The sequence below is a fragment of the Cololabis saira genome, chromosome 10 (genome assembly GCF_033807715.1).
Source record: "Cololabis saira isolate AMF1-May2022 chromosome 10, fColSai1.1, whole genome shotgun sequence".
Classification (NCBI taxonomy): domain Eukaryota; kingdom Metazoa; phylum Chordata; class Actinopteri; order Beloniformes; family Belonidae; genus Cololabis; species Cololabis saira.
The window spans coordinates 44,063,649-44,088,242 of record NC_084596.1 but is presented as its reverse complement, the minus strand read 5'-3'; the positions used below and the strand labels follow the sequence as shown (position 1 = coordinate 44,088,242).

The following is a 24,594-nucleotide window of genomic DNA, read 5'->3' as shown; positions in this document are numbered from 1 at the left end:
GGCGTAGGCTACGGCGTAGGCTACGGCGTAGGCTAAGGAGTAGGCTCTGCGTTGATTTAACGCAGAACCATAAACCAGGCTTAAGGCTTTGCTCACTGCAGTCAAACTTCTCTCCTTTGGGGTAATTATCTTACCTTAATTCTTGCCATTGACCCAGTCTTTGTACCTTTTGAACGCATAAAAACGCAATTCTTGCCATTGTAAGAATGAGATGTACCTGCTGTACTCTACTGCCCTTACTTTTTAACAACTTATGCATTTTATTATTTTACCTCTTTTCTTATCATTTTATTTCATTTTATTTGTTATTTACTGTTTAATTGTGTCTTGCCGCTTATAATGTTGATGTAAAGCACTTTGAATTACCTTGTGTTGAATTGTGCTATACCAGGGGTCGGCAACCCGCGGCTCTAGAGCCGCATGCGGCTCTTTAGCGCCGCCCTAGTTGCTCCCTGGAGCTTTTTCAAAAATGTTCCTTTTCTCTTCTTTTCTCTTTTTTCCTCTTTTTCTCTTTTTCTCTTTTTTTTCTTTTTTTCTTTTTTTCGTTCTATTCTTTTCTCTTCCTTTTTCCTTTCCTTTTTAATCTCAATATTTTTTTTTAATTTTTTATTTATATAAAAAATCTCGATATTTCTCATTTTTTTCGAAATTTTGACTTTTTTCTCAACATTTCAACTTTTCTCTCGACATTTCGACTTTTTTCTAAAGATTGTATTTCAACATTTTCAACATTAATCTTGACATTTCGACTTTTTTCTCGACATTTCAACTTTTCTCTCGACATTTCGACTTTTTTCTCGAAGTGCATTATGAAAAAAAAAGATCTTCCCCCAGTTATAACTAATATAGAAACATGCAGCATGTGTTGTCTTCATTCTAAGGCTGATACAAGACCTTTCATTTTTTGCGGATCCAGACACATTTGTTTTTTGTGTTTTTGGTCCAATACGACTCTTTCAACATTTTGGGTTGCAGACCCCTGCGCTATACAAATAAACTTTCCTTGCCTCCTCAACACTTTCCTTCAGTAAATGTCAGTCTGCTCTTCTTCTGCAGAGGAAGCGTTTTGGGTGCCGCCGTGCTGCTCCGGGTCTGTTCCGTCACGTTGACCCGGGACCAGACTGCTGCCAAAGCTGGGGGGTTTGTTGGCACCAAAATGTTCACGTCACTGAAACCTTTTTTTCACTGTAAATTTAGTACATCTGTTTGCTTTTCACGAGAAACAGTGACACAGATGGAAGTTGCAAAAGTTGTTAAACCAACAATATTTGCAGCACCGCCAGAAGCTTTGGCCTTGGCTGCAGTCTCTCTAACTCTCTCTAAGGCCTGTTTCCTGATTTTTTTACAGGAAGTTCTGCTGATAAAGTGACGCTAATATGTGGTTATTTTTATAAAGTGACCTTTGAGTGTTTTACCGCTCACCCGCCGAGTGATGCTCCCGTGTGTAAAAGAGACAGAGAAGGTAAGAACATGTGCAGCTGTAAATCCAGATCTGTTATGATCCACACACATCTCGAGGGCAAACGACAGGCAGCCACCGCTTTAATCAGCGTACTTGCATCTGTGATACCTCAGTTCTTCTGTAAGTGCCTCGGCGTCTTGTATCTTTTTAGTCGTCTGCTTATTTTGAGGTGCCGGCCTCGTCGCTGGAGCTATTTCTCTTATGCACTGCAAAAACTCAAAATCTTACCTGGAATATTTGTCTTATTTCTAGTTAAAATGTCTCATTTTTAGTCAAAAAATCTCATTACACTTAAAACAAGAGTCATCACCAGAAAAATAACTTGTTATTTGACAATTTTCACCTGTTTCAAGTAAATTTTTACTTAAAATAAGTAGAAAAATCTGCCAGTGGAACAAGATTTATCTTCTCATTACAAGCAAAAAAATCTTGTTCCACTGGCAGATTTTTCTACTTATTTTAATTGAAAATGTACTTGAAACAGGTGAAAATTGTTGTTTTGTTCCAGTGATTAGTCTTGTTTTAAGTGTAATGAGATTTTTTTTGACTAAAAATGAGACATTTTAGCTAGAAATAAGACAAATATTCTTGTTAAGATTTTGAGTTTTTGCAGTGTGGTTCCTGCCATCCATTTGGGCTTGTAGACTGATTGTGCTTTCTTGATAGTTTCAAGTGATTCCTCTTTTTTGGTCAGGGCCTTTAAGAGTTAAATACTTGAGGAGCCACATCAGCGTTGTTTAAGACAAACACATGTTCTCTCACAGCAGCCAGTGGATGTATTGCAACTAATTACTACCTAACAGCAAGAAGCTGAGCCAGAAGGCGAGGGAAACATGCTGCTCTGCTGTCAGCAGGGAGGCAGTACCATCCCTTCCATGTTTACCAGGCTCTGTAAATCAATTATTCAGCTTGGGCTTTGTTTGCCTGCCTGTTTTCCTACCCGTCTGGAGGCGTTTTTCGTCTACGTCGGTGTCTGAGAACCACAAGAAGGACGAGGCAGCAGCTTGCTGACATGCCTGATGAGAGCGCTGGATTTACAAACAGTTGTGGTTTTGTGATGAAGGTTTTAATGATCTCGTTCCCAAACAAAACAATGCACGTAGTCGATGGCTGTGATCAGTACTTGCTGTACGGAAGAGTATTTATATTAGGGCCAGGCAGGAGAAAAATAAAAATAGTATTTTAGAGGAGGAAGATTTTTTTTTCATTATGCACTTCGAGAAAAAAGTTGAAATGTCGAGAAAAAAGTCGAAATGTTGAGAAAAAAGTCAAAATGTCCAGAAAAAAGTGGAAATGTTGAGAAAAAAGTGGAAATGTCGACAATAATGTTGAAATACAATTTCGAGAATAAAGTCGAATTGGCTTTACGATATTGATTTGAAACCCATATCACACAAATGCAGTTGCATAACTTCAGAAACGTCCACTTAACGTTACACTCCAAGGATGTAAGTTAGTTACACTGCAAAAACTCAAAATCGTAACATAATAACTTAATATTTGTCTTATTTCTAGTTAAAATGTCTCATTTTTAGTCAACAAAATCTCATTAAACTTAAAACAAGACTCATCACTGGAAAAAACAACAATTTTCACCTGTTTCAAGTAGATTTTCACTTGAAATAAGTAGAAAAATCTGCCAGTGGAACAAGATTTTTTTGCTTGTAATGAGAAGATAAATCTTGTCCCACTGGCAGATTTCTCTATTTATTTCAAGTGAAAATGTACTTGAAACAGGTGAATATTGTCAAATAACAAGTTATTTTTCTGGTAATGACTCTTGTTTTAAGTGTAATGAGATTCTTTGACTAAAAATGAGACATTTTAACTAGAAATAAGACAAATATTCCTGGTAAGATTTGGAGTTTTTGCAGTGTAATTAGTTCCGGCTGCTGCTGCAGAGCTGTCAGTCTCTTAACTGGATTTGATGGGCCAGAGGAGACAATTCAACTTTATTCACGAAATTGTATTTCAACATGAATCTCTACATTTCGACTTTTTTCTCAAAGTGCACAATAAAAAAAAAAAATCTTCCCCTCTCAAATATTTTTTCTCCTGCATGGCCCTGATACTGTTCCGTACTTGCTGAGATGAGGCAGAGGTTGGGAAGTATTTTCAAACGAGGTAAAGGTGCTGTGAGGCCACAGAAGTCCAGTTCACTTATTTCACTTCCATATGGAAACGATAACCTGCAGCTTCTCCGCGCTTCCCCTTTTACCTCGTTCCAGTCTAATGCCTGCAGTGTTTAGGTTAAACGTGAGGGAGGCCTGCGCTCGTCCTGGATCTATTTAAACCCACGTTGGGCTGCGTGTGTTGGTATCTGTGCACAAAGGCATCCAGAAGACAAGGGGCTTGTTTCATACGCTCTGCAGCTTCCATCCACCCATCTGTTTCTCTATCTGCTTTATTCTTTCAGGCTCACAGGGAAGGGATGTCGTTAGGGATGAGAATCGAAAACCAGTTCTTGTTCAGAACCGGTTCCCAGTGTTTCAATTCCTTTGAATCGTTTTTTGCCTTTTATGCAAACGACTCCCTTATCAATTCCTATTAGAAAAATGTTGAACGTGTTACTGGACATTCTTGTGTAATTGCCACAGAATAATTTGTTGTATTTAGTTCATTTCTACACAAGAATATTTATTTTATTATTAGGGCCCGAGCACTTACAGTGCGAATGCCCTATTGTATGTGTAGGAATTTTTTTTTAATCTTTTTTTTTTTATTATTCCTCGTTTTTATTTTTCTGACGAAATGAGGGCCTTTTTTCTTTTTTCCCCCTAAACGTGCCCCAAAAGTCACTAAACTTTGCACGCAAGCTGGCCTGGCGAAAAATGTGATATTTAATGACGTACATGCAAGAAAATCGGTACACACCTGTATCATGTCGCAACTTAAAGAAAAGTCTCTTGGTGCCATGGCTGAAACCGAACAGGAAGTCGGCCATTTTGAATTAATCGTGTAATTTTTCGCGTAAAAATCTGCTAATCGACCTGTTCTCCTTTTTTCCCAAATGAGAATCGATAAGAGAATTGATAAAGAATCGAATCATTAAACAGAATCGAAAATGGAATTGGAATTGGAGAAATCTTATCAATTCCCATCCCTAGATGTCGTAGCTGTCGACTTCAACGAAAAGCTAAATGTAACAACAAGACTGAGAATACGGTCAACTCAGAAAACAGCAGCAAGAGGCTGTGTCTCGTTACCAAACCATCGATTTATCTGCTCGTTCATGCTTATTTTTTCTTTCACCTGCCGAGGTACAAACCAATAATGAAAACAGGAGTCCAGCAGTACATTTAATCTTGTCATGTAGGGACATTTTGATGCAGAGCTCCACCCCGGAGACAGCAGTCAACCATTTTGACTGTAATTATCAATTTAGTTTTCAGTTCAATTCAGGTTCATTTATAAAAGCGCCAAATCACAAATGTCATGTCAATGCACTTCAACAACACAGTTTGTTAGTTTGTTTGTTTATTTAGCACATATTAAAAAGTCAGTAATCCAAATACCATAAAAAAACAATAGACAGCATATACTGTATGCAAGGAGGTCCAAAAAACCTTTCTAGGGGCTTGACAAGAGGATTTCCTTAAATGAGCATAAAAATGGACATAAATGCATATCATACACACACACACACACCACACACACCACACACACATACACCCCCGCACACAGCACGCTCACACACTGCACACTCGCATGCACACACAAGGAAAAGACAAAAGTACATACCCACAAGGAAAGAAAGAAAAGACTACAATACGGTATAAAAATGAGGAAAACAGACAAATGTGAGTAAGTAGAAGTTTACATCATATTATTAAGCTATTGATATAGCAAAATATGTCTCACAGATTTTTTTAAATAATTCATGAGGAAGTTTGACAAGGTGGGGAGGAAGTGAATTCCACATCTTGGAATCTCTGTAAGGATTTTAAATTGAGATGAAATAGTTTGTGATTGTGGGGGCTGAAGCTGGGAGGCTTTACGGGTCGAATAATTATGAAATTCATTGTTCGGGGAGAAGAAATTGTGAAAAAAGTTATTTTTCCACAAAAAAGTTTCAAGGTTCAACTCTCTCCAAATTAGTCCAATTACGTAATACAGATAAATAAGGTAAACATAACAATAATTGTCTAACTAAGGAAACCCACGACTGCATCTCAGTAGTACGCTTGTCTCTGACCAACTGGTAGTTTCAGTATCCACAGCATAGCAATGGAAAGTTTTGACCGTCTAATAATGTGAAGGGGGGAATCGGTTCAACACTGAACCCTGAACTCTTGGCTGCGTTTGTATATAAGGAGGACTCCTCCTTTACATGAACAAATTTGAATTTATCAGATAAATGTGACTTAAACAAGTCTATTCAAATCAATTCAATTCAATTTTATTTGTATAGCGTCTAATAAAACAAGATGTTGTCTCTAGACGCTTTCCAGAGACCCAGAACATAAACCCCCGAGCAATTATTACATAAATAATGGCAGGTAAAAACTCCCCTAATGGGAGAAAAGTCTTAAGCCAAACAGTGGCAAAAAAAAACTCCCCTTTAGGACGGAAGGAACCTTGACCAGGACCTGGATCATAAGGGGGGACCCTCCTGCTGAGGGCCAGACTGGTGGGGTCGGGGACGTCAGCAGCACACAGCAGGCATGTGGAAGCAGCAGTGGGATGACCAGGGGTGGGGGGACCGCAGGCAGGTGGAAGCAGCAGTGGGATGATCAGAAGGGAGACTGCAGGCCAGCACGCAGCTCTTGAAGCTCCGGCCTGCAAACATGCACAAAAGAGAAAAAAGGAGGCCAGCACAAGAAACTACAGGAACGATGGACAAAAACGATAGCTATGAGATATTTATAATAAATAAAAATGGAAAAGGAGAAGAGAGGAAGGAAGAGGAGAGGAGAAGAAGGGTGAGAGGCACCGCCCAGTGGATCATGTCGGTGCCCCCCTGCAGCATAGGCCTATAGCAGCATATCTACCACCAAGCTATATTTGAGACTAACTATTATAGTCTAGTTCTATAGCTGCAGCTATGACTACTGACTCTAACACACTAGAGTTTACACTAACTAGAGATTTACCAACACCAGCTAGATTGTTCCTTAAACCCCAATAACATTTTCAAGTCTCGTAGTAAAATGTTGTGATCAGTCCATCCAACAGGACGAGCGCAGGTACCAGTCCACCATCAAGAGGAGGCCGTTGGCGTTCACTAGAGCACTTTTCCTGAATCGTGATGCGCTCTAAACCCTGACTGAAACGCTTCAGCCACATTGTTTCTGTGTAAATAATCACAGCGCGGAGCTGCAACTGTTTTTCCAAGAATGTGGCATATAAAAGGGGGATTAGATATAGGTCTATAATTAGCTGAGAGTCTTGGATCAAGAGTAGGTTCCTTAGGTTTGATAACAGCAACTTTAAAACTGTGGAGGTGTTAATTGAAGGAAAAACCCGGAGCAGTCTGGTGGGAATGAGGGCTAAATTAGAAGTTGATAGTTTGGATGAAGGTTTCTTTTTAGCTCCAACCGCTCAACTGGACAGACGGTCAAAGTGCAAACCAGGTTCTACTTCTGCTGCTTCACTCAACCCATTGGTACCAGTAGTTCAAAGAGTTTCACACATCATCTCTCTAATGGAAATAATGTTTTTGGTGAAGAAGTTCAATTCAATTCAATTCAATTCAATTTTATTTATATAGCGTCTAATACAACAGAGTTGTCTCTAGACGCTTTACAGAGACCCATACCCAGAACATGACCCCCGAGCAGTTATTACATAAACAATGGCAGGTAAAAACTCCCCTAGTGGGAGAAAAACCTTAAGCCAAACAGTGGCAAGGAAAAACTCCCCTTTAGGAGGGAAGAAACCTTGAGCAGGACCAGGCTCATCAGGGGGGACCCTCCTGCCGAGGGCCAGACTGGTGGGTCAGGGACGGCAACAGCACAGCAGGCAGGTGGAAGCAGCAACGGGATGACCGGGGGTGGGGACCGCAGGCCAGCACACAGCTCCCGAAGCTCCGGCCCAATCAGCAAGTCCCAGGTTGGAGTGCAGGGTCGGGGAAAGACTTGTGCTCCGTAATGCAAGCTACAGCCACCCACGGCCACCTGCAGGACAAAAGAGAGAAAAGGGAGGAGAAGGGGGGGCCAGCAACGGGATGACCAGGGGTGGGGACCGCAGGCCAGCACGCAGCTCCCGAAGCTCCGGCCCAATCAGCAAGTCCCAGGTTGGGGTGCAGGGTCGGGGAAAGACTTGTGCTCCGTAATGCAAGCTACAAGCCACCCACGACCACCTGCAGGTTCCGGTGTCCGGCAAAGGATGCTGCAACATGGACAAAAGAGAGAAAAGGGAGGAGAAGGGGGGCCAGCACAAGAAACCACAGGAGCGACTCTGACACACTAAAGTTTACACTACCTAGAGATTTACCAACACCAGCTACTAAACACTTTTACTAAACACTAACTATAGGCTTTACTAAACAGAAATGTTTTAAGTTTAGTTTTAAAGGTGGAGGTGGTGTCAGCCCCCTTAACCCAGATTGGAAGTTGGTTCCATAGTAGTGGCGCCTGATAGCAGAACGCCCGCCCTCCAAATCTACATTTAGATACTCTAGGAACTACAAGTAAACCTGCACTCTGAGAACGGAGAGCTCTGACAGGAACATAAGGCACTATCAGGTCTTGCAAATAATGCGGAGCTAAGCCGTTTTGGGCTTTATACGCAAGTAATACAATTTTAAATTGGATTCTGAATTTTACGGGTAACCAATGGAGCGACGCTAACACTGGAGAGACGTGGTCTCTCCTGCTAATTCCTGTCAGTACTCGTGCTGCTGCATTTTGGATCAGCTGGAGCCTATTCAGCAAATTACTTGGACATCCTGCTAACAACACATTACAGTAATCTAGTCTAGAAGATACAAACGCATGAACTAGTTTTTCTGCATCACTCTGAGAGAGGATTTCCCTAATCTTTGCAATATTACGGAGATGGAAAAAGGCTATTTTACAAACCTGATTGACATATGGTTTAAACGACAAATCCTGATAGAAAATAACACCAAGATTTCTCACAGTTGCACTGGAAGCCATCGCAACACCATCTAATCCCTTCCTAAGATGCTCTGGACCAAGAATGATAACCTCTGTTTTATCTGAATTTAGAAGCAGGAAATTTCTGGACATCCAGTCCTTGATGTCCCTAAGACATGCCTGAAGTTTAACTAACGGTTCTGTTTCATCTGGCTTCATAGACAAATAGAGCTGCGTATCATCAGCATAACAATGAAAGTGTATGCCGTGATTCTGGATTATACTTCCCAACGGCTGCATGTATAAACTGAACAAGATTGGCCCTAGCACTGAACCCTGCAGAACACCATAACAGACCCTTGACTGTTCTGAAGAAACCTCATGTACATGAACAAACTGGAACCTGTCAGATAGATATGATTTAAACCAACGTAGAGCTGTCCCTTTAATCCCAACAACATGCTCTAACCTGTGCAGTAAAATGCCATGATCTATAGTGTCAAAAGCAGCACTGAGGTCCAGTAGAACCAGTATGGACACTAATCCCTTATCTGAGGTCCAGTAGAACCAGTATGGACACTAATCCCTTATCTGAGGTCCAGTAGAACCAGTATGGACACTAATCCCTTATCTGAGGCCATAAGGAGGTCATTCGTGACTCGAACAAGTGCTGTCTCTGTGCTATGATGCATTCTGAACCCTGACTGAAAGACTTCAAACAGATCATTTCTATACAAATAGTCACATAACTGGCTTGAAACTGCCTTTTCCAGAATTTTAGACACAAATGGAAGGTTGGAAATTGGTCTATAATTAGCTAAGGTGTCTGGGTCAAGAGAAGGTTTTTTAAGTAAAGGTTTAATTACTGCGACTTTGAAAACCTGTGGTACATATCCTAAACTTAGGGATAGGTTAATTTGGTCCAGTATTGTCGTACCAATAAGAGAAAAAATATGTTTGAATAGTCGAGTCGGGATGGGGTCTAACATACATGTGGTTGACTTAGCTCTATTAACGAGTGAAGTCAGCTCAGGGAGGTCTATAGGATCAAAACAGTCTAGAGACAAGTCAGAGCCTAGGGAAGTCGCTAAAGCTGAAGAAACACCTACAACCGGCTGGTTGATTTCTTCTCTTATTCTCGGGATTTTACTGTTAAAGAAGCTCATAAAGTCCTCACTACTGAAAGCTGCAGGAATGCACGGCTCAACAGAGTTGTGACTCTTTATCAGCCTGGCTACAGTGCTGAACAGAAAATGTGGGTTACTTTTGTTATCCTCTATCAACGTTGAATAATAAGCTGTTCTGGCTTTGCGAATGGCTTTTTTATATACCGGTACTATTAGAATATCTTTCCATTCACGATGAGAGTCTACAGACCTACAAGAGTACCACTTCCTTTCCATTTTACGCACGTTTTGTTTCAACATGCGGATATCTGAATTATACCAGGGAGTTAAGCTCCTGTGGCTAGAAACCCTCCTTTTCAAAGGAGCAACTTCATCTAAAGCTGAGTGCAACAAATCAGCAGTGTTACTAGCAAGGAAATCAACATCTGCAGAGGTAGAACCCAGGTCACTGGCCTCGACTACATCACTATTTCGCACTGTCATAAGATAAGCAATGGCCTCCCTAAATTTAACAATAACTTCATCAGACAAACATCTGCTAAAATAATACCTCCTATTTTGCACTTCAACATCAACAAAATTAAATTCAAACGTTATTAAGTAATGGTCGGATAAAAGGGAGTTTACAGGTGACACCAACAGACCATCAGTTTCAACACCGTAGGTGAGAACGAGATCAAGAGTATGATTAAAACAGTGCGTCGGTTTATCCACTTTTTGTGAGATACCCCAGATACCCCAGAGATAAGTTCATGAAGTCTTCACTGCTGAGAGTTAAAGGAAAACACGGCTGAACAAAGCCGGGACTCTTAGTCAGCCTGGCTACAGCGCTGAACAAAAACCTGGGCTTCATCTTATTCTCTTGTACTAATGATGAATAATAATCAGTTCTCACTTTGCAGACAGTTTTCATCTTTCTAAAATAAGTGAGGTTCTTTTAAATTATTGGAACAGCACTTTCTTTCCAGCTTTTTTGAGGTCGGCTTTATAACCCACAGTTTTGATTTAAACCACGGAGATGATGAGCTCCCCTGATGGTTCTGACTAAATCTGTGGCAGTTATATCTCGTGGACACGTGCAAACGTCGGTTTTGAGGGCTGATGATCTGCAGGAATGATCTTAGAGATGTTCTCCCCACCCATAGTGGGGCATAAACAAAACTGTTGACTTTTATTGTGAAAGATACCGTACAGGGTACAAATTGCAGTACTGCTTCTTGAGCTAATGTGTAGTCTTTAATCTAGTCTAAAATTGATGGAGAGAAGTCATGTCATGCCCAAAGTTTGGCTTGATCTCAGTTGCTATCAGTTCAATATTGTTTTTGTTTTTTTCAAGGTTTTTGTGGCACTAGCAGTGTTGGGACTAGCGCGTTATTTAGTAACTCGTTACAGTAACGCTGTTAGTTTTGGGAAAGGGAAATTCTTCTAAATGTTTAGCTTATAGGTTTTTTCGGCCCATTTTATGTATGTTAAGTAGGGCAGGGGATCGATTCAAATGTCAAGAATCGATTCGATTCCAATTCTTAAGATTCAGAATCGATTATCAAGATTTGATCCGATTCGATTCCGATATTGATTTGGGTTAGTGTTATTAAAAAGTTTTTTTCAACTGTTGCATGAATTATATGACTGTGTAGTTCTGCAACATATTAATACTAGTATTATATTGAGATTCAGCAGCAAGTATTGCAGCTAATGATGCTGTAAGGACCAATCAGCTCCCAGAATGCTGATAGAACTGCTTTCAGAAACATCGTGGGTCAGAATTTCCAAACACATCAGGGACAGCAAACAGAGGACGAATGAAATCAGTTTTAGTTTTTCCCATTTATGAGAATTTGGTTTTTAGAATTTTATGCAAATGTAACCCCAAGACGGTATATAAAGTAATGAAATATAGACAATTTATGCAATTAAAACTGAAAACTCTTATGTTTTCATACTTTTAAACATATTTAAAGGCAAAAACATGGCACTAGTTATTCTTGTGTCCAACAAAACATTCCTTTTTTGGCCATAAACAAAAAAATACCAAAAATGTTAATGTAATGATGAGAAAAAAAAATCGATCTTTAGACATATTAATTGATTTTTAGGAATGAATATGATAATCGATTTAGAATCGGAAAATCAACACAGGCCTAATGCTAAGGGGTCTTGGATCAGATGATCTGGGTCTCTGAAAAGAACCTAAAGACAATTAGCATCCTCAAACTTGATAAAGACATCTTTTAAGTTACTGTAGCTGGTGAAGTCACTGCGAGACTCAAGAGCAAAGTGATTTGGACAAAAACCACATGAACATCCATCTCTGCTTCTGCAGAAAGGGCTGTTTCTTTGTTCTATAAACGCTGTTCTGGCTTTCTGTGAGACTGTTGTGCACAGGGGGTCTCACAAATCTGGCAAAAGCACTCTGCTGTTTGCTTTTTACACCAACACTCACGCAACACGTCCTTTGTTTTCATCCTACAGTTGGCACCCGGCTGCTGCCTCCATGTGGAAAAGCACAGATGCCGAGTACCATGAAACAAAAACCTTTGATCCGGCTTTTTTCAGCAGGGATGAGTAATTGAGTGCAAAGAATGTAATGGGCTTTAAGTTGAAGCTCAAGTCAAGTAATTTTTACTTGCAGCAGATTGAATAAGCTTCAGTGTAGGGAAGAGTATTAGGGTCATGCAGGAGAAAAAAATATTTGAGAGGGGAAGATTTTGCTTTTATTGTGCACTTTGTGAAAAAAAGTCGAAATGTCGAGAAAAAAGTCAAAATGTCGGGAATGTTGAAATAAAATTTCGAGAAAAGAGTCAAAATGTGAAGATTAATGTTGAAATACAATTTCAAGAATAAAGTCGAAATTTCGTGAATAAAGTCGAAATTTCGTGAATGAAGTCCAAATTTCGAGAACAAAGTTGAAATACAGTTTCGTGAATAAAGTGGAAATGTCTCCTCTCCATCAAATCCAGTTAAGAGAGCGACTGACAGCTCTGCAGCAGCAGCAGTTTCTGAGGTTTATGAAGTTATGCAACTGCATATGTGTTATATGGGTTTCAAATCAATATCCTAAAGCCAATTCTTGTATTCTGAACCTGGTTGTTCAATTTTATTCACAAAATTTTGACTTTTTTCTCAACATTTCGACTTTTTTCTCGAAATTGTACTGCAACATTAATCTCGAGATTTCAACTTTTTTCTCAACATTTCAACTTTTTTCTCAACATTTTGACATTTTTCTCGAAGTGCATAATGAAAAACAAATCTTCCTCCTCTAAAATATTATTTTTATTTTTCTCCTGCCTGGCCCTAATACTCTTCCGTATCAGTGTGATCCGAAGTTTGCAGGTTTGCAGTTAAAAAAAAACATGGGAGACGCCTTAAAGTGCCGTAACTGCTTTGTCACTTTGAATAGTCACAGTGATCAAGCTGTTAAGGCTAAAATATGTTTTTTTGAAAAACCCAACAGATAAGTCGGTGTTGAAGCTCTGCATATCGTATATATGTGTTATGGTGTGTGAATGTTCCCATGCACACTCTCAACACCACAAACATTTCACTACAATGGTTTACACATTTCCCACCAAACAAACTCTAATTATGGGGATCCTGAAAGTGAATGTGTAGCAAACTGAAACTGCAGAAGGTTTTCACTTCTTGGGGCTGGCTGTTGTGTTGTTCTTTCAAGTGTGTTTTATTAGAGCACATTAAAATACAGTTACAAATTTACAGTATACATATCTATACTTTTTTGTTTTCTTAGAACATAATAAATGAAGAACCCGATAAAAATGTTGAATGCAAAATACAAAGAAAGAAAAATAGCTAAGAATAATAGAAAAATAAAGGAATAACTAAAATAAAATAAAGGTAAAAATACATAAACAGCCCCCCCCCCCCCCCATCCTAGCCAGTCTTTCTCTTCCGTCTGTTCACTACTGTGTTAATGTGAAGGGGAAATGTCCATTTCTGATAGGAGGTGTGAGATAATGAATGAGAGGGGACCACATTCTTTCAAAGTTAGTGAGTTTATCTAGAAGAGTATATCTTATTCTTTCTAAGTGGATTGTGTTAGTGAGGTCACTGAGCCACATCTTTGTGGTGGGAACATCTCTTTTCTTCCAATGCATGAGAAGTAACCTTTTTGCAATAATAAGACTATAGGAGAGGAAACATTGTTGGAAGTTGCTTAACTTTATAAAATCATCTGATGTTCCTAAAATAATAATGAATGGATCGGTCTCTAGCTGTATGTGAAGTATTTTGGATATTAAACTGAATATATTAAACCAATAGGATCATCCTGAACACATGTTCATGGGTTCTTTTCCTGTAGTTGCAGCTAACAATGAAAACTCGTTGTGCTTGTTGGCAGATGGACGACATAGACGACATGTTCAGCCATCTGCTCGGAGAGATGGATCATCTTACTCAGGTGAGTGTTTCAACATCAATCAGCCCAACCAGCAGTTTAGAAGGACGTGTTGTTTTGTGGATGTAGCTGAATGTAGAAGTTATGTGAACAGTCTCCACAGTTTCCATAATTTATATGTTGCAAATAAAAATAATAATAACTAGAAAATTTCAGGAAATGTTGATATGGGCATGACCTACTATCATTCGCCCCCTCTTGCTGCTTTGGTTTGGGGTGGTACTGGTTGTGTTTAAGGTTGTTTTGGTTGTGTCAGAGGTGGTTCTGGCCATGTTTGGGGTTATTAATAATGGCCAATAAACCAAACCAAGGCCTGGATGCAAGTTGTGGTTCGGGCCACATTTAAGAATGATTTATTCATATTCTCCCCCATAAAAATGTATATGTTTTTGTTGCCATGGTAACAAGCCCCATAGGATAAAATGGGAGAATTTGGCTTCAATATCTCAAAGGCTGTAGACAACAGCCTAATGAGACCTCAGTATGTTGTAGTCCTGAGTATTTTAACATTGGATGGATGTCTCAGCGATATCGTGTTGCCGAGCAACAAGCGTCCAAATTTCCGTTAGCATCAAAATTAGAATAGTTAAATGTCTCAAAAAGCGTAATAGCTAGCATGATGAGACTAAAATATGTTGTAGTACCCGTCCCGGGTTTATCAATGTTATAATGATTTCTGTACAATAAACAGCAACAAGCGTCCAAAATAAAATAGAAATGTTTTAAAAATTGAAAGTTAAATATTGCAAAACCTGTAATAACTGGCTGTAGCACGTCTCGCTGCTACGGGGTCACAGACAGGACAGCGGACACAGGGATCTGTGCAGAAAACGTTTTTATTTTCCTCAGAGGCACACGTTCACCAGCACCTTCAGCAGAGCTGCTGTTCCAGCCGCGTCCCCTGTGCACCACTCCCCCACACTCCCTCTCTTCCCTGCAGACCCTGCCCCAATCCTGCACCCTGCCACACTGGCGTAATGAGGTTGTACAGTCCTTTAGTGACAATCGGCTGCTTAATAAATATGCCCTTCAGGTATTCAGTAATGGGGTGTCCTCAGGTCACTAAATGATCATGAAAAGGCCCCGAGCATCATTGTAATCATCACAACCTTTCCCCTGGGAACCTTCAGAGTCAGATACCAGAGATTTATAGATTTGAGTTGAGTTGAGTTATACTTTAATGTCCACTAGGGAAATTTGTTTTAGGCGTCAAATACATGCATAGCCTATAAAAACACATAAAATCAACACATACAGACAGCAACAGATATCACACTCAACACCAGAGAAACCAAACAGCAGTGAACGACATTGCACATTCCCTAGGCAAAAATAGCATCTATCCCGGAACCTCATTTCATTATTGGTACAGTATGAAAAAAGCAAGAACAAAGAATAAAAACAAGCTATTTCTTCATTAGCAGCATGGTAGTAAGATATAAAAACCAGGCCTGACTACTACTGGATCAGTCAGCAGCTTAGTTACAGCAGCTCAAGACAAACCTTTGCCTCAAATCTCATTTAAAAGGGTGAACCTTTGGACGGACGTTGCGTTCTCTTGACTCGCCCCCAGTTAAAGGAGCTTGAGGCAGGATTTATGAAAAAAATGTGTATACGTTTTAATTTTTCTAGTAATAATGTCAGATGAAGCGTTCCAAACCAAAAAGAATGAGTCCTCTTGTATATCTCTCCGTTGCCTTGAACAGGCTGTGTGCTGCAAAATGTGCTGCAATTCGGACTCAGAATTTCCCGCGCTGTCCTGCGGATGTGACGTCACATGACGCTGCATGCACGTTCTCCCCGTTCTCCCGTGCCGGCTTCACTGTTGGCTGCAGTACCCCCGACGGCCGTCGTGGAGAAGGGTGGCGCTAGAGAGTCTCATTTCTTAAAAGGAGCCTCAAGCTCCTTTAAAGTCTGCCAATAGTTCAATTCAATTCAATTTTATTTATATAGCGTCTAATACAACAGATGTTGTCTCTAGACGCTTTCCAGAGACCCAGAACATGACCCCGAGCAATTATTACATAAACAATGGCAGGTAAACACTTCCCCTAGTGGGAGAAAAAATTTAATAGTTCTAATAGTACTAATACTAATAATAGTACTAATTAATAACAATATCCTGGAAAACACGTCTCTATACCGTCTCCGACGGTCAGATTCCTCCTCAAAAGCAGAGCAGATGAGAGGACATTCCCGCTCTGTCCTGCTCAGTGTTCCAGAGCACAGCTGAAGGTCCATTTAGACGAATCACACGATTATTCTGAAATGAAAAGATTCCACCAGACGACCTTTGTTCTGCAGCTGCACCATGCAGAGGATGAACCGTGAAGGTGCCGCGCACAGATGGATCTTTAGCCTAAGCATAAGCTCATCATGTGACGGCAGCTTGCCAAGTAAGACATGACAGACGTTTAAGTCATGCCGACTCCTGGAGGAGTGTTTCCCTGCTGTCCTCGTCCAGGTTTCTGCGTGTAAAGCTGTGGACGAGTCCAGCCTCGGGGATGGGATCGATCTCTGCTCAGCGTCACGGTCAACATACCAGAACGGCTGTCTCTGACACGCAGGAATGTATCCTCCTGGGAAAGTCATCACGGTGACAAAAACCATGCCCCACAGCCCCGTTCGGAAGAAAAGCCTTCTTTGATTAAAGCACAGAGTAATAAATGGATTCAGAAGTTGCAGTGGTGGTCTCGGTGGTGGGTTTCCCCCCCTCCTACCTCTCGGGAGCCAGAGGCCGAGAGGAGAGTCTTGTATCGCCATCTAAAGCGTCTTGGAGGTGTCATGTCGGCACGTGTTCCCAGACGCTGGTGACCAGCGTTGATCTGCATGCTGGCAGGCTCCGTAACTGTGGACAGTACAACCCCTAGACAGTGTTGTGCAAGTTCCTACTTCTCATGAACTAGTTCCAAGGTTCAGTTCACATAGTTTAAAAATGAACAGTTCACGTTCATAGTTCACCGTTTTCACTTTGAACTAGTTCAAATTCAGTTAATTTCAATATTTTTAGGTGAGAAGTACGAATGAAACGCCCCCCTATCCTAAAACTGTTCACTGTACAATCATGTATTGTCCTAGTGGCTTTTCAACTTTCCTCAGAGACTGTAAATCTCCAACAACGTAGTCCATTATCAGTGTGTCTACCTGTTGCAGGTAAATCCTCCCCCTGAAGGAGCAGCAGGGACTGGGGTTGTTTGGGGCTGTTGGGTCTTCTTACTCTTTCCTGAACACTTTGTTTGATTGTCAAGGACTTGCAGATATTTTCTCCCACGGATGCTTTAACTCCACATGACGTTACAAATGTGAAGTTGACGAGGCAGAAGTGGGGACTTGTTTTCTCAGCGCAGGTGGACATAATTTGCACAGGAAGGTTAGATTTTTACCGTCGGACTCTTTGGGAGACGATGTGTAAAATTCCTGCAGATAATGATAAGGATCCTCATCTGACGCTGCGTCTGCAACGTCTCTCTCTCCACTGGTCATGTAAAGATGCACCGGGCTCGGGCCGCCGTTGCTATGGAGATGGTGCCCGTTGTTATGCTAGTGTGCACTGCATTGTGGGTAATGTAGTGTGAAGTCGTCGTCTCGTCGAGTATTTTAAATGTGGTTGCCGCCCACTGGTGAAATGAAAAGGATTATTCCGTAATAATCGAACCATAAAGCTTGAGTTATGGTTCTGCGTCAAAACGACGCCGTTCCTACGGTGTGTGGTTTGCGTCGACGCAGACCACACACCAGTTTGCGTCGACGCAGACCACACACCGTCACTGACGCCGTCACTGACGCCGTCACTGACGCCGTCACTGACGCCGTCACTGACGTGCACCTCCCGAAAATTGTAACTACGCGTCGAGGCAACGGAGACCACACGCAGACCGAGAGGGCTGTGATTGGTTCGCTTGGAAGCAACGCATTTCCAGTTTCCGGTTTGAAGCAGTTGTGAACTTTCAGGGCTCTTTTCTTCGTGTATGTGTGATTTTTTTTGTTTTGGTTTTTTGCACAATAGTTGTCCTTATCTCTTTGATTCACTGTGACCGGAAAAAGTCGGATAAACCATTCAGGAAAAGATCGCTAACTAGCGGTCATGGGGGGTACTGCACCATGGAGAAATGGAGTGATGGAGAAGTCCAAAGGTTCACGACGGCGTCACGGTGACGGCGTGTGCTCTGCATTGGTTTGACGCAGAACCATAATTCAGGCTTAACAGTAAAGCTGAAACTCACATAATCTGAACAGTTCACATTCCAGTTCGTGATCTGCAGAATGAACCAATTCACGTTCAAGTTCTTTATTTGCAAATATGTTGCATTCAATTCAACGTTCTCACAGAAATGTACGTGTTCACAACACTGCCCCTACAATGGCTTACCCTGCTTTTAACACCAAACACGTCAGCTCTTGTTCTTCAGCTGAGATGTTTCAGACGGGGCGTCTTAAAATGACTGCATGAAAGTACATATTTGACTACCAAGTCTAAAAACTAATATAAAACAAGTGACTCCGCCCCTTCAAACCAGCCGCTGTGAACAAAGCTGCAAGGACATAGTTGAAAAGGGAGCTTTTGTTCTGAATTTTCTGTGACGTCTTGACCAAAATGTTTGCCAGATGTGTCATTAAAACCTCGAAATCGAGTGAAACTTTTAAAGAACATGTCTGCTTTGATTAATTAAAGAAAAATCCTATTGACCCTTTTCCTGTGGGGGGTACTGGGTTTGTGAACCAGTGACATCACATGGTAATAAACTCCCTGCTCAGGATTTAGTTGCTCCTTGTGATTGAAACGTGGTTCCTGTTTCTGGGAAACCATAAAAACAGACCATGATATTGTTTACAGGAAAGTAAGATTCCTACAGATTAGCGCCTCAGAGTTATGCAAGTGCACATATGCGCTGATTTTTTGTTTTTTAAACACACGTGCTGACTTTTTACCATTTTACTCCTTTGCAGAGTCTTACAGCTGACGCAGCAGACGCGGGCGCTGCCGCAGAGCAGAGACCCTTATCCTTCGGCTTCAAAGACCTGAAAGGTAACGAGGAGAAAGGAAGTCAGAGCGTTTGTTTATGGGGCCCTTTATTACTGCCAATTATGCTGATTATTGATCATTCTATTACTGCCAATAATACTGATTATTGATCATTCAAACACCCACTATAAACTTATTCCATGTTCTTCCCTGTCATTACAAATACACTTGTAAAACTAGATGTAAGAACTTTTTGTTGTAGTTAGATTGTAATCCACAGTGATTAAGACCATGGAAGCAACAACAGATTAACAAACTTGTAGAAAAATCTTTCATTAATATTGATCAAAGTCAGCAGCTGCCCCTACTGGCCACACAGAGAAGCAACAGGTCAAAGGTCAGAGAGCTGCACAGTTGCAGCAGAGTTGTTTCATCATCCTACTGTCAGCCTGGCAGGTTTTTACCATCTATGGTTTTTAATCTGAAATGGAGCAAATTCAGCTACAAGAGCGGCCTGGGGTTGATTTACACTTAATATTTAAAGAGATATAGTACTAAGTGTGATACTGAGTGTCATCTACAGTGTAGGCTACTAAAAGAAACAAAATAATCTAATAGATCATTTATAAACCATTTACTGTAAACACGTTATCTACTTTATTTTAGGTTTTAAATAAACTGTAACAGCAATGTGCAACAACAAAGTACTACAAAAACTAGAACTATAATTAAAATCACTCAACTTAGAACAGTACCTCGTCAATATGTATATTTATGTAAAATAATTTTATTTTATATTCTTTTAACTCTTGGGAGCCCCCTAGTGGTCACGGGGCACTAAGCAGCCGCTTAGTTCCTTATGCCTTGGGCCGGCTCTGGTTCAACAACAGAGCCCTGTGTCCGGACAGCAACGGTTCATGTCTCTGTGAAACACCATGAACACCGTGTTGTTCAACCATGCTGCACAAATCCACTTGCCGTGCCTGCAAGGGCAGGTGATAGCAACTTATACAAAATGATAAAAACTTTACCTTCCCATATTTTTGGGATGCTTTGCAGACCTTAAATGAAACATTGATGTATAATCAGGAAGGAGGTTGATGAAGACAAGCTTGTGTTCATGCAGTCTGCAAAGAATCCCTTTTTTTATTGCAATTTTAAAAACGTGCATCCCAGCATATGTAAACCTGTGTCGTTGGTGACATGATCTTTTTGTCTATTCTTTATACTAATATGTGCCAGAGTAGCAGGGAGGACAGATTCATCTTTAAGTGTGCAGATGACTGTCATTGTCAGCCTGTCAATTTTATTTATATAGCATCTAATACAACAAAAGTTGTCTCTAGACGCTTTCCAGAGACCCAGAACATGAACATAAACCCCCGAGCAATTATTAATAAACAATGGCAGGTAAAAACTCCCCTAGTGGGAGAAAAACCTTAAGCCAAACAGTGGCAAGAAAAAACTCCCCTTTAGGAGGGAAGAAACCTTGAGCAGGACCAGGCTCATCAGGGGGGACCCTCCTGCCGAGGGCCAGACTGGTGGGTCAGGGACGGCAACAGCACAGCAGGCAGGTGGAAGCAGCAACGGGATGACCAGGGGTGGGGACCGCAGGCCAGCACACAGCTCCCGAAGCTCCGGCCCAATCAGCAAGTCCCAGGTTGGGGTGCAGGGTCAGGAAAAGACTTGTGCTCCGTAATGCAAGCTACAAGCCACCCACGGCCACCTGCAGGACAAAAGAGAGAAAAGGGAGGAGAAGGGGGGGCCAGCAACGGGATGACCAGGGGTGGGGACCGCAGGCCAGCACGCAGCTCCCGAAGCTCCGGCCCAATCAGCAAGCCCCAAGCCACTTCGGGGTTCCTCCTCTTCCACTTCTTTTTGACGTTACAGTTCCAGTAACAGAAGTACGACGTGAGGATTATGATTGTATAGTGTGAGCAGACGGGTCGCATCCGAGCATCGGGTCGTACAGTGTGAGACCATAAATCGTGGGAACTTTTGAACTCAGCGATCTAGTCGTGCAGTTTTAGATGGGGCTGAATCAAACGATTTAAACTATCGCACAGTGTCTGCCCAGCTTTAGTCTGAACACAGCCGGCCTCTTCGGTGATATGAGATGTCCTGCAGCCGGTGAGAACACACCAGCTTACCTGAGTCCAACTCATTTCCCCCTCAGAGTCTCTGAATGAACTGGAGGACCATGACCTGGATGCTCTGGTGGCTGACCTGGGTGCCACGTCCACGTTGCAAGAATCTTCCTCTTCTGAGGAAATCTGCAGCCTGGCCGATGATCCGACCGCAGCAGCCGCCGTGACCCAGGAGCCTCCCATGGCAGTCGCTCGTCCTACACCTGCTGCACAATCACCCGGCCGGATGAAAACGGTACAAACGCCAAGAGATTATACCAACCAGTTGTAATTTCTAGAAAAAATTTTTTTTTATTATTATAAACGGTGGCATCCACAATGATGTCAAACAAACATTATACACATATTTTCACCCCCTTCCAAACCCACCCCTCATACCTAAGCATTCGATGAAAACAATTAATGATTAAAATTGCAGGCAGCGATGAACGGGCCCTCGCGCGCGCAATTTTCACCAATAAAGGTCAAGGACTCAAAACAGAGTCCGATGACACCACCCATGACTCTTTATGTCAAACCATTCAAAAGTTATGGAAGAAAATAGGAACTATCACATATGGACCAATCAGATGAAGGGTGGGCGCGCATTTTGCCGTCTAGCGTCGCCAGGGTAACGCTTTTGACTCTGAAAAGTAATGCCCATCGTCGCAGGATGGAGACGCACATTTTGATGTATAACACACTTGGGTGCACATTATGGTTCGGGCGAAGAAGCGGCCGAAGAAATGGCATAAATTGCGCCAAAATTACACAATTAATTCAAAATGGCCGACTTCCTGTTTGGTTTCGGCCATGGCGCCAAGAGACTTTTCTTTAAGTTGTGACATGATACAGGTGTGTACCGATTTTCGTGCATGTACGTCAAACCGTATTGTGGGGCTTGAGGTACAAAGTTTTCTAGGGGGCGCTGTTGAGCCGTTAGGCCACGCCCATTAATGCAAACCATGAAATATCAAATTTTTCGCCAGGCCTGGCTTGGTGCAAAATTTGGTGACTTTTGGGGTACGTTTAGGGGGAAAAAAAGGCCCTCATTTCGTCGGAAGAAAAATAAAAACGAGGATAATAAAAACAACATTTCCTAAGGATACAATAGGGCCTTCGCACTGTAAGTGCTTGGGCCCTAATTAATAATAAGGAAAAGAGAAAAAAAAGATAATACAACAATAAAAAACAAACAAAAAAAGGACAAAATAAGAACAAAGGCAAAACATAATTGTAGCACGGCGAGTGCTACGGGGGCCCGACCGACAGGATAGAGAGGACACAGAGTTTAGTGCAGAACCCTTTTATTGAACCACACACACCGCCACACGTGCACAAGCACAGCACCAGCCGACATCAGCAGCTTCTCAGTCCGACCCTGCAGCTTCTCTGTCTCTCCCTTATAAGGCTGGCAGGGTGGAGAGGTTGACGGGCCACACCTGTGTCCCGTCAGCCTGAGTGGCTGCAGCTCCTCCACCCTGCCACAATAATAATATCAAAAACTGGACAAGGATAGCTGCAACAAGGTAGTCTATATCAATTTTAAATAAATCTTTCAAGTTTGGCTTTTATTTGATCTGCTGCCATATACCAAAATAAAATATTTAGTTGTTTTGCATTCTGGATTGGGGCTGTAGATATTTCCAGATGGATAATATCAAGAAAAGTCAAATACCAATGGGAGATGTGAAGCGTGTGTGGTGGTTTCCATCTTACTGCAATAAGTGAAAGCTAACTGAAAGCTGAAACATTTCTGATGTTCTGTTTCCAGAAGGAACCCAAAACAAAGGCAGACAAGATCAAACTGGCTTTGGAGAAGCTGAAAGACGCTAAAGTGAAGAAGGTAAAACTTAGAAATAAAGTCAGTTGACATTAAAATGGTCATAAAACACAGTTTACCTGACCTGTTGCCCCGTTAGCTGATAGTAAAGGTACTGATGGGTGACGGCAGCTCCAAGGTTCTGATGGTGGATGAGAAGCAGACGGTCCGACACGTCTTGGACAAGCTGTTTGAGAAGACGCACTGCGACCGGAGCGTCAGCTGGAGCCTGTGTGAGAGGAGTCCAGAGCTCCAGACCGGTGAGATATATATACACAAACCATCACTCAAAGCACAGCCAATTACTCACCCGGCACGGTTTCAGAACGAGGCCTGGAGGATCAGGAGTATCTGGTGGAAGCTCTGTCTGGCTGGACCCGCCACAGCCAAAACAAGCTCTGTTTTATCTCCACACCTCAAAAGTATGTGATGTTCACGAACCCTCAAGTGAGTGAAAGACAGAAGAGTACTCCGCGCGTCCAGGGCCGAGGCCGGGTCTTTAATCTGAGTTCTGCTTCTCCTCTCACAAAGCTGTTTTACATGTGGAAGAGGACGAGGGAAAGCTCGGCACAGATGAGCAGCCAGAACCAAGCGCTGCTGGTCAAGGTCGGTCCGAGCAACGCACCTCCGGCCCGGTCCCGCGTTCATCTGTCCTCATCTGTCCTCATCTGTCCTCACCTGTCCTCACCTGTCCTCATCTGTCCTCTTTTAATGCAGGAGCATTTCGGAGGCGGAACTGTGATTGTCCCTGACCTGGAGGGTTTCCTGCACCTGAAAGAGGACGGGAGGAAGGTGTGGAAGCCTCGCTACTTCATGCTGAGGGCCTCGGGCATCTATTACGTTCCCAAGGGGAAGACAAAGGTACCGCTAATGAAAAACCCAACACCCCTACACCCAACATAAGCAGATTGTCGCCCTGAAAACAGCCGTTCGGGTTAGTTTTTTGTAAAGACACTGAACTGAGTGCTCAGGTACGCACCTTGATGTGTTTTTAGGGCCCGAGCACTTACAGTGCGAAGGCCCTATTGTATCTGTAGGAATTATTTTCTTTTCGTACATGCACGAAAATCGGTACACACCTGTATCATGTCGCAACTTAAAGAAAAGTCTCTTGGCGCCATGGCCGAAACCGAACAGGAAGTCGGCCATTTTGAATTAATCGTGTAATTTGGACGAAATTTACATATTGCCATTTCTTCCCATTTTTTCGGCCGTGAATGCGGCCCGAACAGTAACGTGCACCCAGGTGTGTTATACATCAAAATTTGCGTCTCCATCCTGTGACAACACGCATTACTTTTCTCAGTCAAAAGCGTTACCGTGGCGATGATAGACGCCAAAAAGCGCGCCCCCTCTTCATCTGATTGGTCGATATGTGATAGTTTCTACTTTCTGCCATAACTTTTGAATGGTTTGATATAGAGAGTCGTGGCTGGTGTCATCCGCTAAATGTCCAGGGGCCTCATTTATAAATATAAAAATTTATAAAAATGTGTAGGATTCATACTAAAAGTGCACGTAAAGCCAAAAGCCGAAAATGGCGGGCGCAAAAAAAAATCCGGATTTATAAAACCGTGTGCACACACACTTGCACGCAATGTTCGCTTTATAAATCACAGTCCAGCTGCAAGGCT

The 24,594-nt window shown here is 42.0% G+C and overlaps 1 protein-coding gene across 1 annotated transcript in view; it reads left to right on the top strand.

Moving 5' to 3' along the window:
* Positions 1-1,361: 1,361 nt before the first annotated feature.
* The window catches only part of LOC133452267 (amyloid beta A4 precursor protein-binding family B member 1-interacting protein-like), a 36,022-nt gene continuing 12,789 nt past the window's right edge, over positions 1,362-24,594 (top strand). Inside the window, exons 1-11 of the mRNA XM_061731489.1 lie at positions 1,362-1,462; positions 13,993-14,052; positions 14,899-15,023; positions 15,108-15,180; positions 18,997-19,075; positions 21,189-21,394; positions 22,913-22,984; positions 23,061-23,220; positions 23,286-23,407; positions 23,492-23,566; positions 23,678-23,821. Coding sequence (XP_061587473.1) covers positions 1,433-1,462; positions 13,993-14,052; positions 14,899-15,023; positions 15,108-15,180; positions 18,997-19,075; positions 21,189-21,394; positions 22,913-22,984; positions 23,061-23,220; positions 23,286-23,407; positions 23,492-23,566; positions 23,678-23,821 — 1,146 coding nt within the window. The 5' untranslated portion in view covers positions 1,362-1,432. The remainder of the gene's footprint in view (positions 1,463-13,992; positions 14,053-14,898; positions 15,024-15,107; positions 15,181-18,996; positions 19,076-21,188; positions 21,395-22,912; positions 22,985-23,060; positions 23,221-23,285; positions 23,408-23,491; positions 23,567-23,677; positions 23,822-24,594) is intronic.